Source organism: Halichoerus grypus, chromosome 1 (genome assembly GCF_964656455.1).
Source record: "Halichoerus grypus chromosome 1, mHalGry1.hap1.1, whole genome shotgun sequence".
In the NCBI taxonomy this organism is placed as follows: Eukaryota; Metazoa; Chordata; class Mammalia; order Carnivora; family Phocidae; genus Halichoerus; species Halichoerus grypus.
This window is the reverse complement of record NC_135712.1, coordinates 213,179,207-213,194,347: the sequence shown is the minus strand read 5'-3', so window position 1 is coordinate 213,194,347 and position 15,141 is coordinate 213,179,207. Positions and strand designations below refer to the sequence as shown.

General features: G+C 57.9%; 1 protein-coding gene across 1 annotated transcript; it reads left to right on the top strand.

The window, feature by feature from the left end:
• Positions 1–523: 523 nt before the first annotated feature.
• Positions 524–15,043, top strand: TNFAIP8L1 (TNF alpha induced protein 8 like 1). The gene is made up of 2 exons (XM_036115968.2): positions 524–640; positions 12,708–15,043. The coding sequence occupies exon 2, from the start codon at positions 12,713–12,715 to the stop codon at positions 13,271–13,273; it is 561 nt and encodes a 186-aa protein (XP_035971861.1). The 5' UTR covers positions 524–640; positions 12,708–12,712; the 3' UTR covers positions 13,274–15,043.
• Positions 15,044–15,141: the final 98 nt, after the last annotated feature.

Here is a 15,141-nt window from a genome sequence, read left to right as displayed (position 1 = left end):
ATATAAAGGGTTCCTAGAGGCTGTACTTTAAGAAACATGCTTCGGCACCAATTCCTGTCACCCAGGTGGGTAAAGTGAGTCCCCGAGGGAGGAAGGGGCTTGCCCAGGGCCAGAGTTGATCTGTTTTTCTTTTGGGCTCTCTCAATCTCTCTCTCCCTGCCCCCTCCTCACCGGGTCTCAGTTTTTAACTCTGGATCTCCTTCCTCTCCTTTCTTTGGCTCACGCCCCCCCTCCCCCCGCCCCCCAACACCGCATCCGGCCCGTTTCACGATTCCGGAGGAATCTCCCGGAGCCGTTTGGCCCCGCCCCACACCCCGCCCCCTCCAGATGACTTGCTTTCATTGGCCTCTTCGTACGCCGCCCGCACTGCCATTGGCTAATCCCACGCCTTCGGCCCGCCCCCCCCTTCAGCCCCTCCTGGGTCCTTTCCGCGCGGGCGGGGGCGGAGCGGGGCGGGGCCGCGTCGGGGGGCGTGGCGATTAGAGGGCGTGGCCGAACTTCCCGCCCCCCAACCCCCCCCAGCCCCGTCCAGTCCCGTCTCAGTCCTCCCGCGCGAGTCCCGCGGAAGCCGCGACTGCTCCTCGGAGGCGGCTGTACGGATTCCTGACGGTCGGACCGACGGACAGGCCCCGGAGAGCAGGTGAGGGAGTGATGCCCGGGCGCCTTCGCTTCTCGGCGCACCTCGGGGGCCACCTGGACGCCCTGTCTCTCTCGCCCCCCGTGCCTGTCCGTATTCCTGCCTGAGTTTCCCTCTGTTTCTCCCTTTCCCTCTGTGTCCCCGTCACTCTCCTGCTGTATGGGTTAGGGGAAGACAGATGGGGTCTGAACTGCCCTCCCAAGCGTGGGGTTGTGCTCTGAGACCAGCGTCCCCCCACCCCCATGGGGACTCGGATGGACTCTGCCCCTTTCACCGAGCAGGGTGCCAGGTGCTAGGGCCGGATTCCCAGATTCCAAAGTCGGGAGGGCATTCGGGGTGGTGGGCAGCCTGGCCAAAGGTGTGGTGATGGGAATGTGTGTGGCTTCTGGCTAGTCCAGGCGGCAGGAAGAGCCATGGCCAGGCCCACCCAGACTGGCCACCTGGGAGCTCGCCAGTGGCCGGAAGCCTTGGCCTCAGTTTTGTCAGCTATGAATTGGGACTGTAGCTGCCTAGGTAATTGGCAGGTGACCTGACCTAGATCTGCGTGCATCACCACCTCCTCTATCCTGGGGGGCTCCCTGAGGAGGGGCAGCCCCGGCTGTAAACAGACCTCCAAGGTTGCTTCCTTAGCATATCTGAGCCCCGCCGGGGGAGTTGAATGCCCTGGGGGGGCCACAGCTGAGTGAGGGCAGTTCAGGCTAGTGGTTGTGGAGTTCAGACCCTGGAATCAGACCGTTAGGCTCCTGTTCTGCCACTCACCATGCTACCCAAAACAAGTGATTGGATTCTCTGAGCCTCAGTTTCCTGTCTGTAGAATGGGAAGGGACAGAACTCCCTGGGGAAGAGGGCTGCTTCCAGGTTAAACGCAGGAATGTGGGCCTTGCCTGTCTCCTCCTGGCCCTCCCTCTCTCCCCTTCATTCACTCTGCTCCAGCCATACCAGCCCTCCAACACGCCAGACATGGTCCTGCCCCAGGGCCTCTGCATGGGCTGTTCCTTCAGCTGCCATGCCAGGTCCATGGGCAACGACTTTGAAACATAACAAGTTGCCTAGATGGGCTGGGCCAAGGGACTGCCAGGCAAGGGCTGGGCAGCTGGGAGGAGCAGAGAGAGGCCGGCCCAGGGACGCGGTACCTATGGAAACCAGAACAAAGAGTTGTCACCCCAGCCACACAAACACCTGGGCTGTGCTTCTCCCACTTGCAGGCCTGGTGGCCTGGGAAGCTGGTAGTAGGTGAGTGCCCAGACTACAGGGGGGCTGCCAGTAGGGGGGCTTGAGCCCCTCCCTGATGAGGGTGGGAGGTCCCTAAGCAAATAGATGAGTCAGACAGGTGCAGTTTGGGAGGCCTATGGTGTCCCCTCCTGCTGTGTGGCCTTGGGCAGGTCAGATGCTCTCTGAACCTGTTTCCCATCTGAGGCCTGGGTAGGACAGAGGACTTTCAGTTGCTTGGTGATCTGATGTGGTGGGTTTAAGAGGCTTCAGTGTCCCTGTCTGTCAAATGGGGCCAGGAGAGGGTGCCTGAGGACAAAGCTCCAGTTGTTGTGGCGGAAATGTCCCCGCCCAGAGGCAGATGCTGAATAATGGCTGAGGCTTGTCCTGGTACAGCCCCAGGTGTTAGAGACATGGGGAGGGGGGGGTGTCCACAGCCCCAGGTGTTAGAGACATGGGGGGGTGTCCACAGCCCCAGGTGTTAGAGACATGGGGAGGGGGGGTGTCCACAGCCCCAGGTGTTAGAGACATGGGGAGGAGGCGTGTCCACAGCCCCAGGTGTTAGAGACATGGGGAGGAGGCATGTCCACAGCCCCAGGTGTTAGAGACATGGGGGGGGGTGTCCACAGCCCCAGGTGTTAGAGACATAGAGGGGGTCCACAACCCCCAATGTTAGAGACCTAGAAGTGGGGGGTCCACAGCCCCAGGTGTTAGAGACATGGGGAGGGGGGGTGTCCACAGCCCCAGGTGTTAGAGACGTAGAGGGGGGTTGTCCATAGCCCCAGGTGTTAGAGACATGGGGAGGGGAGGTGTCCACAGCCCCAGGTGTTAGAGACATAGAGGAGGAGGGGGGTCCACAGCCCCAGGTGTTAGAGACATGGGGAGGGGAGGTGTCCACAACCCCAGGTGTTAGAGACGTAGAGGGGGGTCCACAACCCCCAATGTTAGAGACCTAGAGGTGGGGGTCCACAGCTCCAGGTGTTAGACATATAGAGGAGGAGGGGGTCCACAGCCCCAGGTGTTCGAAATGTAGAGGCAGGGGAGGGGTTCCTGGAGATGGGCAGGCCTGGGCCAGTTACACAGCATGTGCCCCTCCCCTGGGCACCCCTCACCCCCACCCCCCCACCACGACACAGCTCCCTGGGCTCCCCCACCTGAGCTTTCCTGGAAGCTCCCCTGGCTGAGTCCTTGGGATCCTCTAAGACTTTGTTCTCCAGGCCTCAACATCCACTTCTGTCCAATGGGGTAGTGGAAGTTGGGGAGCATTTACCTGGGGGAGCCCCCACTCCAGAGGAGCTCGCGCGGCACTACTACATGGCTTTGGGCTATCTCTATCTCTCTCTGGGCCTCAGTTTCCCTGGCTGGACAGTGGGGCCTTTGGATGAGCTCTCAGACTCCATGCTCCTCTGGTGCTGGGAGGTCATTTATTCACTCAACAGGTTCTGAGGCCCTACTGTGAACCAAAAGCCTGGTGCTGGGCACCTCCGACACAGCACTGACCAAGGCTGAGCTGGTGCCCTCCCTCACTTGGCTCACAGATTGGACTTGGGAAACACAGGTGATCATCCAGAAATCTCATTATGCTTAATTGTAACTGCATGAAGATGATGGAGAGACAGATGGATGTGGAAGTTAGTTTAGATGGGGGACCTGGGAGGGACTCCTGAGGAGGTGACATTTGAGCTGAGGCCTGAATGACAAGAAAAAAACAGCAGTGTGGAGACCTGAGGGGAAGGGCATTCCGGTCAGAGGACACAGCCCATGCAAAGGCCCTGGGGCAGGCCCGGGCCTGGAGTTTCGGAGGAACGGTGAGGAGACCCATGTGACTGGACAGAGTGAGTGAGGGGAAGAGAGTGAGGGGATGGGAGTGGGGGCAGGTCATACATGGTCCTGTGGGCAATGGGAAGAATTTGGGCTTTTACCCCAGAAAGGGGAGCAGTGGAGGGCTGTGGGCAGATTCCTGACTCAGGTGCTTACCGGCGCCCTCTGGTGGCCTCTTTGGGGAGGACGATGAGGAAGTGTGAGAGCCCGAGCCCGGGAGAAGGGCTCAGGGCTCAGGGGACTAGGACTCAGGCAGTGGAGAGGGGAGAGGTGGGCGGAGCTGGGACTCACCTAGGGGCTGCATCCACATTGCTGCCACATGACCCCGAAGCCTCGAACATCTTTTGCTTGGCCTCAGCCTGGCCTGATCTTTTCTGTAGGGGGTGGCCTGTGCTCTCCCAACATTCCTGCTTGGCGCCCAAGCTCTGCTTCAGTGGGAGTCTGACCATAGTTGGCAGGGTCCAGGTCCCCCTGATGCCCGGCAGGTGGCCAGACCCGGCTCCGGCTCTGGAGAACCCCGTTTGAGAACCACTGAGGCCCCCAAGCCCCTCCGACAAGCAGATTCCTCTCTTCCTTTTGCCATATCCAAATTGGGCACCGGTTGTGAGGTCCGAGCGGTGGCTGATTAAAAACCCGACGCCGTGGGGGCCCTGCTGTTGGCAGAGGGTCTCGTGCGGGAACAAGGACAGAGGGGGCATTTGCTGCTGTGGGTGGAGGCCTGGGGCCCCTGAGGCCACCCTGGGCCACTGCAGCCAGGGCTCAGAGAGGTGAGATGGAGTGGCTGGCCCGGCCCTGCTGCGCTGGTCCATCAATTATTGACAGCTTTTGTGTAGGACATGAAGAATTCATGCGGTGGGGACGGGCTGCCCATGGACCCGGGGCCTGCTGTCACCGGCTCAGCCCGGCTCATGAGAGCCCCGGGCTGTCTCATCAGGAATCTTCACGGCTGGGTTGTTAAACACAGCCATTATTAAAAATGACAGACTATGAGCTTACATATATTTAAAACTAGGGTATAGAATATTATTTGGCCATAAAAAGGAGTGAAGCGTTGACACGTGCTGCCCCGCGGACGGACCCCGAGCCCATGACGCTCAGGGAGGGAACCAGACACAGAAGGCCACACGGGGTGTGAGTCCACGTGTGTGACACGCACAGAATAGGCTCTTCCACGGACAGGAAGGGGGCTCGTGGGGGCCAGGGTCTGCAGGAGGGGACTGCTGATGGGGACGGGGTTGCTTTTTGGGGTGACGGAATGTTCCAGAACTAGATAAGGGCGCTAGTTGCACAACTCTGTGAATATATAAAAACCACTGAGTTGTACACTTTAAAAGGACAAATTTTTTGGTGTGTGAATCATATGTTGATAAATCTCATAAAAAAGCAAAGGTCATTAATAGTCAAAAATTGTGACTTCCTAATTATTCTACCGTATTTGACTAAAATCTGTACTCTTGAGGTCATTTTTATCTATTGGATGTGGTTGGTGGAAATGGTGAGCAGCTCTTCCCAGCTCCACCTTCGCTGACATCAAGTTGGAAGCTTGAAATTGGCCGTGGTGGGAGCACGTACACCGTGGAAATTGGCAACTACTACACATCGGGGTTTAATTTATTGTTCTGTTGATTGTCTAGACCAGGGGTTGGCAAACTTTTTCTATGAAGGGCCTGAGAATAAACATGTTCAGCTCTGTAAGCCATGCAGGTCTCTGTCCCGTGTACCCAAGCCTGCCGTTATAGCGCAGAAGTGGTCATAGATGGTATGCAAGTGAATGGCTGTGGCGTTGTGCCAATAAAACTTTATTTACAAACACGGGCAGTGGGCCAGGGTTCGCCAACTCCTGGTAGAACTCAAGAAAGTGATGAAGAGAATGCCAATGATGAGAATTAAACTCAACAGTGTGTCGGGTCCACAGCGGTTTCCTTGTGAAAAGCACAAGAGCGTGGAGGAGGCGTTCTCCCGCCCCCGGACACCTGCCATCGGGCTCGGCACCGACGTCGCTCTCGTTGCTGATGAACACAGTTCTCGTTCTCCTTGTTTCTCATTAGTCTGGCTTGTTCCCGTAAAGGAGAATGTCAGATGACATCCGTGCCCAGAACTGCACGTGTTTGTCAACCACATGTGTAGGCCCGTGACCCATCCTGGTTTGGCGAAACTTACCGGGAGCATTTTGCGGAAAGCGATTTGGCTGTGGGGACTCGACACGGGGTTGCGGTGTGCTCAGCCCCGGTGGGATGGGGGAGGGCCAGGAGGGGTCTCCCCACCCCCACCTCCAGGGCCTCCCAACAAAAAGGGCCTGGGCAGCTTTGCGACATCATTTCCCGCCCGCATTAACCTGTGCCTCCATTTGCATGCAGTGATCAATTAGTCATTCAACAATCCTCTAGTTAGGATCCACTGCGGGCCCAGGACTGGGTACTGGGGACCCCGCCAGGACTAAGACAGACCCATTGCCCGCCTTCACGGCCTCGAGCCTGGCATAGGAAGCCTAAGTCATGAACCAACACAATGAATTGTCACAAATAAACGGGGTGAGGTGGAGGAGACCGGGGTGAATGATTTGGGTTGTCAGGGAAAGCCTCTCTGAGCAGGGGGACCCTTATGCTGAGAACGCCCCCTGCTCCCGACCCCTGGCAGAGGCACAGGGCATGCAGCGAGGGGATGGGTGAGGCTGGAGCCCACTGAGCAACAGAGAGACTGATGGAGGGGGTTGTGGCTGTAATGGGGGAGAAACTGGCTCGGCTCCTGAGTTTGGGAACTGAAGGGACTGGAAAGAACAGGGTCCACTGGGAGGGTGCCGTTCACTGATGTGTGCCCTTCACCTCTCAGGGGAGGCTCAGGGACAGTCCTGCCTCCTGTCTTTGCCTCTGCAGGTAAAGGATGTTAGAGCAGCCCAGAGGTTTGAGGTCAGGGTCCATGGCCAGTTTTCAGGGCGTTTGGAGCTGGAGTGTCCAAACTGGGATGAGGACAAAGTTCCGAGTCCAAAAGACAAAGTGGGGTTGACAGAGGAAGTGTGGACTGGGCTCCACAGTTCTGGGGAAGAATGTGGGGGGCAGGGCAAGCGTCAACAGAGCCAAGGACTCTGTACCTGGACACCCATTTCACAGATGGGAAAGCTGTCCCCAAGGGCATGGGGCCTGTCTGGGGTCCCTGTGGGGAGATAGCAGGGCTGTGGGAGGACCTGGACAGTGGCCTTCACTCTCCTCACTGCTCTTCTAACACAGGCACAGTCCTGCCCCAGGGCCTTTGCACCAGCTGTTTCCTCTGCCTGGCTCACCTTTCCCCCAGACCTTGTCTTTCCAGCCCCAGCTTCGGCAGCTCCACCTCAGAGAGGCCTTCCTGACCATCCTGGCCAAGGTCACCTGCTGTCCCTGGCTGTCACTCCCCCCTCCTCCTTGGCTCTTATCTCTCCCTGAAATTATCCTGTTTTTGTGTTCACTGATTTCTGGTGTCTCCTCCTTCCAGCAAGGAAGATGCCTCTTAGGGGACTATTTTGGAAATTTGGAGGGCTTTCTTTTTGCTTGTGATGATAACAGGATGTTCTGGCATTGGGGGGCAGGGAGCAGGGACACTAGGCATCCAGCCACGTGCCTTGAGTAGCCCCCTGGCACCCACAACTTCCTAACATCCTGCCAGAAACAAACCGTTGAGTGGGGTTTTGCACGGTTTTAATATCCAGTGACTGTTCCCAAAATGCAACTCCTGGGTAAATTGAGGGAGAGGTGGAGCTCTTTTCGACAGGAATCTGTAGCCACATGTTCACTGCCATATGCCCCATATGCAGATCTCTAGGAGATGCGCTCTATCCTCCAGTGCGGTAGGCCTGTGCTGCTAAGGCGGGAAATTCTTTTTGATCAACCATGTATTATTAGGCACCTACTATGTACCTGGCAAGGTGGAAGTGATTTACAAATCTCAGCTTGTGTGATCCTTTTATTTCTGTTTGTACTACAGCATGGGCCAAATCCTGACTTTTTAAATGTTAAATTTATTTAACATTTTAAATACGAGGCATAAAAAAATGAGGCACAAAACATATATAGTAAGGGGCAGAGAGGTATAAAATATATACACTTAATATATATAGTAAGTGTTCAGCTTGATAAAATATAACCCGAATACCATAAAATTCACCGCTTTAAAGTGTTCAACTTCCAGGGGTGCCTGGGTGGCTCAGTTGGTTAAGCAACTGCCTTTGGTTCGGGTCATGATCCTGGAGTCCCTGGATCGAGTCCCGCATCAGGCTCCCTGCTCAGCGGGGAGTCTGCTTCTCCCTCTGACCCTCCCCCCCGTCATGTGCTCTCTCTCCCTCATTCTCTCAAATAAATAAATAAAATCTTTAAAAAAAATAATAAAGTGTTCAACTTCCAGAACATTCCCTCTCCCCAAAAAGAAACCCCATCCCAATCAATAGTCACGCCCCGCCCCGCCCCACACAGTCTGCCTCCGGCCCCCCGCCCCCACGACCCCCCTTTCCTCTCCGTGGATGAGTCTGTTCTGGCCGTGTCACCCACGTGAACTCACACCCTGTGTGGCTTTCTCTGTCTGGTTCCCTCCCTGAGCGTCTTTCCTGCTGCTTGTTGGCCATTTATGTTTCTTCTTTGGAGAAAGATTAGAATTTTTTTTTATCGAGATTATAAATTCACATACCATAAAATTCATCCTTGGAAAGTGTACAATTTGCTGGGTTTTAGCATAATCACAGTTGTACGACCATCTAGCTCGATGGCTTTTTACATTTGTATAGACCCAAATTGAGACACAAAACAAGGGATGTTCCAGATCCCTTCCCCGATCAGTCTGCCTCAGACTACCACCTTTATACCATCTATTTATTTATGTTTTTAAAGATTTAATTTTTTTAAAGATTTTATTTATTTTTGAGAGACAAGAGAGGGCACGCATGTGTTGGGGGGAGGGGCAGAGCTAGAGGGAGAAGCAGACTCCCCACTGAGCAGGGAGCCCGATGTGGGGCTCGATCCCAGGACCCCAGGATCATGACCGGAGCAGAAGGTAGACGCCTAACCTACTGAGCCATCCAGGAGCCCCTAAAGGTTTTAAAGTAATTTCTACACCCAACATGGGGCTTAAACTCACAACCCCGATATCAAGCGTCACACACTCTAACTACTGAGCCAGCCAGGCACCCCCTATTTTGTTTTTAAACTGGTGGGTGCAGGTAGACAGTGGTGTCTGCAGATTGCATTTCAGGGAAATGGGGGGACCCAAATTATTTTGTAATAAGGTGGCCTGGGTCTAGAAGGCTGGAATCCCCCAGAAGGCAGGGACGGGATCTCTTTGGGTCATTCCAGTATCCCCCGTGCTTGGGACACACGTGGTGCTCCATAAATGCTCATTAGCGACTGAATGAGTGTTCTAGCCAAGCCCTCGATCCTTTAGCAGGCTCTTTTAGCTTTGACGATAATGGGACGCTCGGGCACTCGGTGGGCAGGGACTAGGGACGCTGACCATCTGGCCCCTGAGCCCCTGGGCAGTTCCTGGGAAGGCCCTGCCCCAGAAAGGCTGACGTGGCACAGCGTGGTCACCTCCTGGCTTGCCCGCCCTCAGACCTGGGTGAGTGTGTAGGAAGGAAGGAAGGCCGGGGTTTATTTTCGTCTGTGGCCTGCTCCCCTGGGATGGCAGTCATCTCCTTGTCCGCCTGCTTGGACGGGGGGTTTCTGGCAGAACAATGGGTCGGGGAGGAGGGGGTCATGCAGCTGGGCTGGCCCAGGTGTTAGCAGGTCTGGGGGCTGGGAGTTAGGAGGGGTTAGGAGTGTGGAGGCCCGGAGGGAGGCTGCAGCTGCCTCTGCCCACCCCCTTTTCCTTCTGGGCTTAGGAGGGAGGTCCTGCTGGGGGCCCAGCTCCCCTCCGGAACCAACACACTCAGCCAGCACTTGCAGATTGGAAGGCCAAGGCCCAGAGAGGGACAGAGCACCCCCCACCTCGCCCCCGGAAGTCACACAGCAACCAAGATAGGCAGCAAGACCTGGGCTCCAGGGCCCTTGGGGTCCAGGCGCCTGGGGCTCCTCCCTGGACTCAGGGAAAGTCCTTTCCCTCTCTGAGCCTGTTTGTCCATCTGTAAGCTGGGGAGACTGAATGCAAGGCCTTGGGGGTTCCTTCTCATTCCTGATGTTTGTGGACATCCTTTCCCTCATGCCTTCAGTAAACACTTAAGGGGCGCCTGCTGTGTACCAGGCCCTGGGCTGACCACCGGAGGCACCGTGTGAACAAGGGAGCCCCAGCCCCTGCCTGCACTGTCAGGCCAGGGAGACGAACAATGAGATCAAGGTGTGCAAGGCCAGCCTGGGACACCCAGGAAGGCTTCCAGGAGGAGGTGACCGCGATGCTGAGACTTGGACGAGCAGTTTACAGGATGAGTAATAGGGAGAGGAGGAGTCCTGGTACAGGGAATGGAATAGAACGTTCTAGAGAAACTGGTGGGGAGGCATCTGGGAGGCACAGGTACTCCCTTCAGCAGCCCAAAGCTGCTGCTGCCCTTTCCCCAGAGACTCTCACAGACAAGTAGGGCTATGCCTTCAGGGACCTGAACGGCGTGGAGCTTGAACGGCAGAATTCCAGGCAGCAGCATCCAGCCCCCGCCCAGGGAAAGCTCACAGCCTGGGGGGCACTGGGCTCGGCCACAAGCTTCTGCCCTAGGACAGACTTAGTTCCATCTTCCCCATTTTACAGATGGGGAAACTGAGGCACGGGGCGGTTATGTTGCTTGACTAAGCGGTCAGATCCAGGAGCAGGTCCTAAGTCCTGGGGCTGGATTTGTCACTGAAACAGCTCCTGGCCCCTGAAAGCTCGAGGTGATTTGCAGGCACCAACTGGGGAAGGTGGAGAGAGGTAGGCCTGCCGAGGCGGTCAGTTGCTGTGTTGCTGTGTGGCCTAGGGGAAGTGGCTCAGCCTCTCTGAGCCTGTGTAATTTCTTCAGCAAATTGGAAACCAGCCTACTACCTGGCGGAAATGATGAAATGGGCGCACGCTGCCGGCCCAGGGCCCGCCATGTGCTGCCAATTCAGCAGCACCCCTGCTCTGGCCCAGGCCCGCGTAGCCCCGAAGGCCGGTGACGGTGTGGGGGCAGGGGAGGCAGTCCTGCAATCCCCATGCCCACCCTGACCTCTGAGGGCAGGCGAGGGGGCAGCCCAGGGGGTGGGACTTCTCTCAGGGTGTGAGTTCACACAAAGACGGGCTTTGTGGGGGTTCTGGGGGCTGAGCGGGCACCCACATGGCATTCCTGGTCTGGCCGGCCTGGGGCCAGGATGGGGGTGGATTCTACTAGGGCCTGGGCCAGTGGATGAGGGCTGGGGGTGGGTCTCAGGCTTGCCTCATTCATTTTTCTGGAGTCTCCAAAGACACAGCGGGTAAGGAAGCGGGCCCCTTGCCTGCCCCGCGGGCTGGGGTGAGGCCGACCAGCTGGGGAGTGAAGGCTGTGGGGGTGGGCAGAGCAGTGTTGGGGGGTGCCTGGGGTACTGCGTAGCCCAGAGGAGGTGCCTCATTGTCAGTTTGCTGGTTCGGGGATGGCTTCCTAGAAGAGGTAGTATCCAAGCTGAGCTCAGGGATGAAACTTCGAGAAGAGGCAGGGACTCAGGGGCCAGGGCTCTGGGGGGATGAATAGGAGTTCACCAGGGAGGATGCGGGCACCCAAATGAGGTGTGGGGCCGGGTCCTGGGAGCTGTGGGAGCTGCCAGCCGGTCCTCAGAAGGCAAGGGTCATGCCCAGATGTGCAGGTTGGGAAGAACTCTGGCACCGCGGGAAGGAGGTGGTTGGGGGGGTGGCTTCAGAGCTCGGGGCCTGGCAGTTGGCCGCGGAGACAGGTGTGAGGAACAGACAGAGTCTGCTGTCGGAGGCCTGCTCACTGTGCCCCGAGAGCTGGCCTGCCACTCCCCTTGGCCACTGTCCCGGCCCTTTCCCGGGCGGGAGCTGTCACAAGTCAGTGTTTCCAGATCAGAGGCGTCGCTGGAGCAGTGTGTTTCTAGAAACCTCACACGTGTCCCCCCGCCCCCCAAGGGCCCCACAGCCCAGGCTACTGCCCACCTGGCTCATTTCTCGCCCCAGGGCGCCGGGACAGTGAGGCCAGGGAATTGGTAATAACTGGGCTCCTCCACCCTAAACAGCCCAGGGCCTGGGGCCTGGGACCCCCATCCTACTGAACTGCAGGATGGGGGTGGGGAATGACAAGCTGGACTTAGTGGGGGTGGAATCTGCCTGTGGTAACTCACCTTGAGCCCCTCCTCAGCCCACAGCGAGGATATGGTGGGTCTGGGGGACTGGAGAACATCCTGCCCAGATTTCACCATTATGCATTCCCTCTTTTGACTTTACCCTTCCTTCCCTCCCTTCCTTTCTTTTTTAAAAATTTTAAAAGATTTTATTTATTTGAGAGAGAATGAGAGAGAGCGAGCACAAGCAGGGTGAGGGGCACAGGGAGAAGCAGACCCCCTGCTGAGCAGGGAGCCCAACGCGGGACTCGATCTCAGGACCCTGGGATCACGACTCAAGCCGAAGGCAGACGCCTAACCAACTGAGCCACCCAGGCGCCCCTCTTTCTTTTTTTAGAAATGAACTCCCTTAGATCCCTTAGGGTCCCTTTGGTCCCCATCTTTTCAGTGTGACTGATTTTTTTTCACAAGCCTTCCTACGTAGGTGTCCTGCCCTTTGTGTCTGTGCTCTGGCTCCTCAGAGCGTCCCTCCTCTAGGCCGCGGAGTGTGAAGATCTGTCGGCCTGGGACTTGGCCCTCTGCCCACCTCCTCGCCTGTCCCTCCCTCCAGGCCTGCCCACACCCCTGCCCCTCTGGGGTGCCCACGCGATGGCATCTTGTAGCTTCTGAGCGTAGCATGGGCCATGTGTCCTGGACACGCCTCCACCCCGCACCCAGTAGGTGCTTCCCGGCAAGTTTGTGGAACAGCAGGCTCCTGTCGGTGAGGCTCCCCTGGGGCTGGGCCACTGGCACGCGCCCATTTCACGGATTGGGACGACGTGGCAGCAAACACAAGGGGCTGTGGGGACTGACGCCTGTGCCTTTCCACCCGGCAGGGCCGATGGACGCCTTCAGCACCAAGAGCCTGGCCCTGCAGGCCCAGAAGAAGCTCCTGAGCAAGATGGCGTCCAAGGCCACCGTGGCCGTGTTCATCGACGACACGAGCAGCGAGGTGCTGGACGAGCTGTACCGCGCCACCAAGGAGTTCACACGCAGCCGCAAGGAGGCCCAGAAGGTGCTCAAGAACCTGGTCAAGGTGGCCGTGAAGCTGGGCGTCCTGCTCCGCGGCGGCCAGCTGGGCGGCGAGGAGCTGGCCCTGCTGCAGCGCTTCCGCCAGAGGGCGCGCCGCCTGGCCATGACCGCGGTCAGCTTCCACCAGGTGGACTTCACCTTCGACCGGCGCGTGCTGGCCGCCGCCCTGCACGAGTGCCGGGACCTGCTGCACCAGGCCGTGGGCGCGCACCTGACCGCCAAATCCCACGGCCGCATCAACCACGTCTTCGGCCACTTGGCCGACTGCGACTTCCTGGCGGCGCTCTACGGCCCCGCCGAGCCCTACCGCTCGCACCTGCGCCACATCTGCGAGGGCCTCACCAGGATGCTGGACGACGACAGCATATGACCTCTGGGCCTGGGTTTGCTGCGGGGGCGGGGGCGGCTCCAGAACCTCTTTTCTCCCGTCCAATTCTGGCCAAATCCCCAGGACAGGGGCCCGTCCCCTCGGAGAGGATGCTAATCCGTGCGAAGCAGCGGTTTTAAGGACTCTTGTTGCCTCTCCATCCGCCCCATCTCCAGAGGACAAGAGCTCAGCCTGCCGGCCCGCGGCCTCCCCAAGCACCCCGAGACTGCTCTCTGCCCAGGCCGGCCTGACCTGACCGCACCACCCCTCCAGCCACCGGATGCCTCTGGAAGCTGGAGCTCGCCACTTAATGATGTGAACAATGTTGCCTGTTCCTTGCGACAGGGTCGTGGTGAACTGGAAGAAAGGGAGTGTTACAGGGTGAGCTGCATCTCCCCAAATTCTTTGAAGTCCTAGCCCCCAGGACCTCTGAATGTGACCTTCTTGGGAAAGAGGGTCGTTGCAGATGTAATTAGTTAAGATGAGGTCAGGCTGGAGTAGGGCTGGGCCCCTGGTCCTTGTAGGAAGGGGACATTCGGACGTGTGTGAAGATGGGGGCGGACACTGGAACAGCCCAGCTGACACCCTGATCACAGGCTTCTGGCCTCCAGAACTAAGAGGGAACACATTCCTGTTGCTGCCTCCGCCCGGCCGGGGGCACTCAGTTCCGGCAGCCCCAGGGCAGGTGCGCCGGGTGGCTGCTCTAGGTAGGGTGGCTGCTCTAGGTAGGATGTCTCGATGGGGCTGGAATCGCAGCCGACTCCCACGTGGGAGGGGTCGGAGGGTGTCCCCGACCCGGGGCTCCAAGGTAAAGCCAGCTGAGAGGCATGCCCATTTGAAGATGATCATCTCACGTGTTCGGTAGACCAACTGTTTTGACAAGACCACGGAAAGCAACGCTCAACAAATTCTGGCTTTGGCGACACCCAGAGGATGCAGGGACTCTCAGCTCAGGGCGCAGATGGACAGGTGGGGCGTGGGAGTGTAGTTGCGGCGCTCGTTTGTCAGAAGGGGCATGCGTAACGCTGCGGCAGGTGGGCCGAGGCAGGGCTGGGAAGGCTGTTCGGGGCACCTGCGGGGCGGGGGAGGGGGGACGAGGTCTCACGACTACTTGTGCAGGACCAGGTCTGTGGGGCAAAGCTTTCAAACCGGAGGCCTGCAGGCCTTTGTAGGCGAGAAGACGGGTGTGGTCGGCCCCAGCCACTGAGACACCTGGCGTTAGTCAAGGAAACTGCACGTACCCACCTAGACGTGGAGGCTTCCTTGGAAACTGGCCTGAGCCTGCGCTGGCCGCCGCTGTCGCTGCACCGACGTTGCCCCTCCGGCCCGCCGCAGTCCCCACCACGCCCTTTCGCCTCCCCCTGGCCTGCTGCACTGGCTGACAGGGCACTGCTGCCCCAGATGCAGGACGGCCTTCCTCTGGTTGGGTTTCTGCTTCCCTGAGAAAGCCAAGGTTCTCCTGCCCGAGAGCCAGCCCCTCTGCCCACCTCTGCCCCACCCCGCTAAGGCAAACCTGCCCTCCCATCTTCCGTCAGGAGACAGATCTTCACATTCAAGAACAATCTGCATTCTGAGCACCCGAGAAGCCCCAGAGGAAAGAAAGCCTTTGTCCTCGGCTTTGCACACTGAATTCATCAATGTGCATAAGGCTTTGTACTGGTGCCCTGCTGGGCTGTCCAGCCTGTCTTGACTCTTCATAATTTGAGATTTAATTAGAAAAACCAAAGAGCACCACAGAACTATTTCAATAAAAGCACACATCTTCCATTTGCATCATGTGGGACTAGTGATTAAATCGCTGGCGCTGGCTGACAGTTTTCTCTTGCCCTCCCGGGGCTCCTGCCTTTCAAACTGAGCTTGCGTGTAACATC

What these genes read in the sequence shown, in the direction of transcription:
- TNFAIP8L1 (XM_036115968.2), top strand. Translation starts at nt 12,713, where the DNA reads ATGGACGCCTTCAGCACCAAGAGCCTGGCCCTGCAGGCCCAGAAGAAG.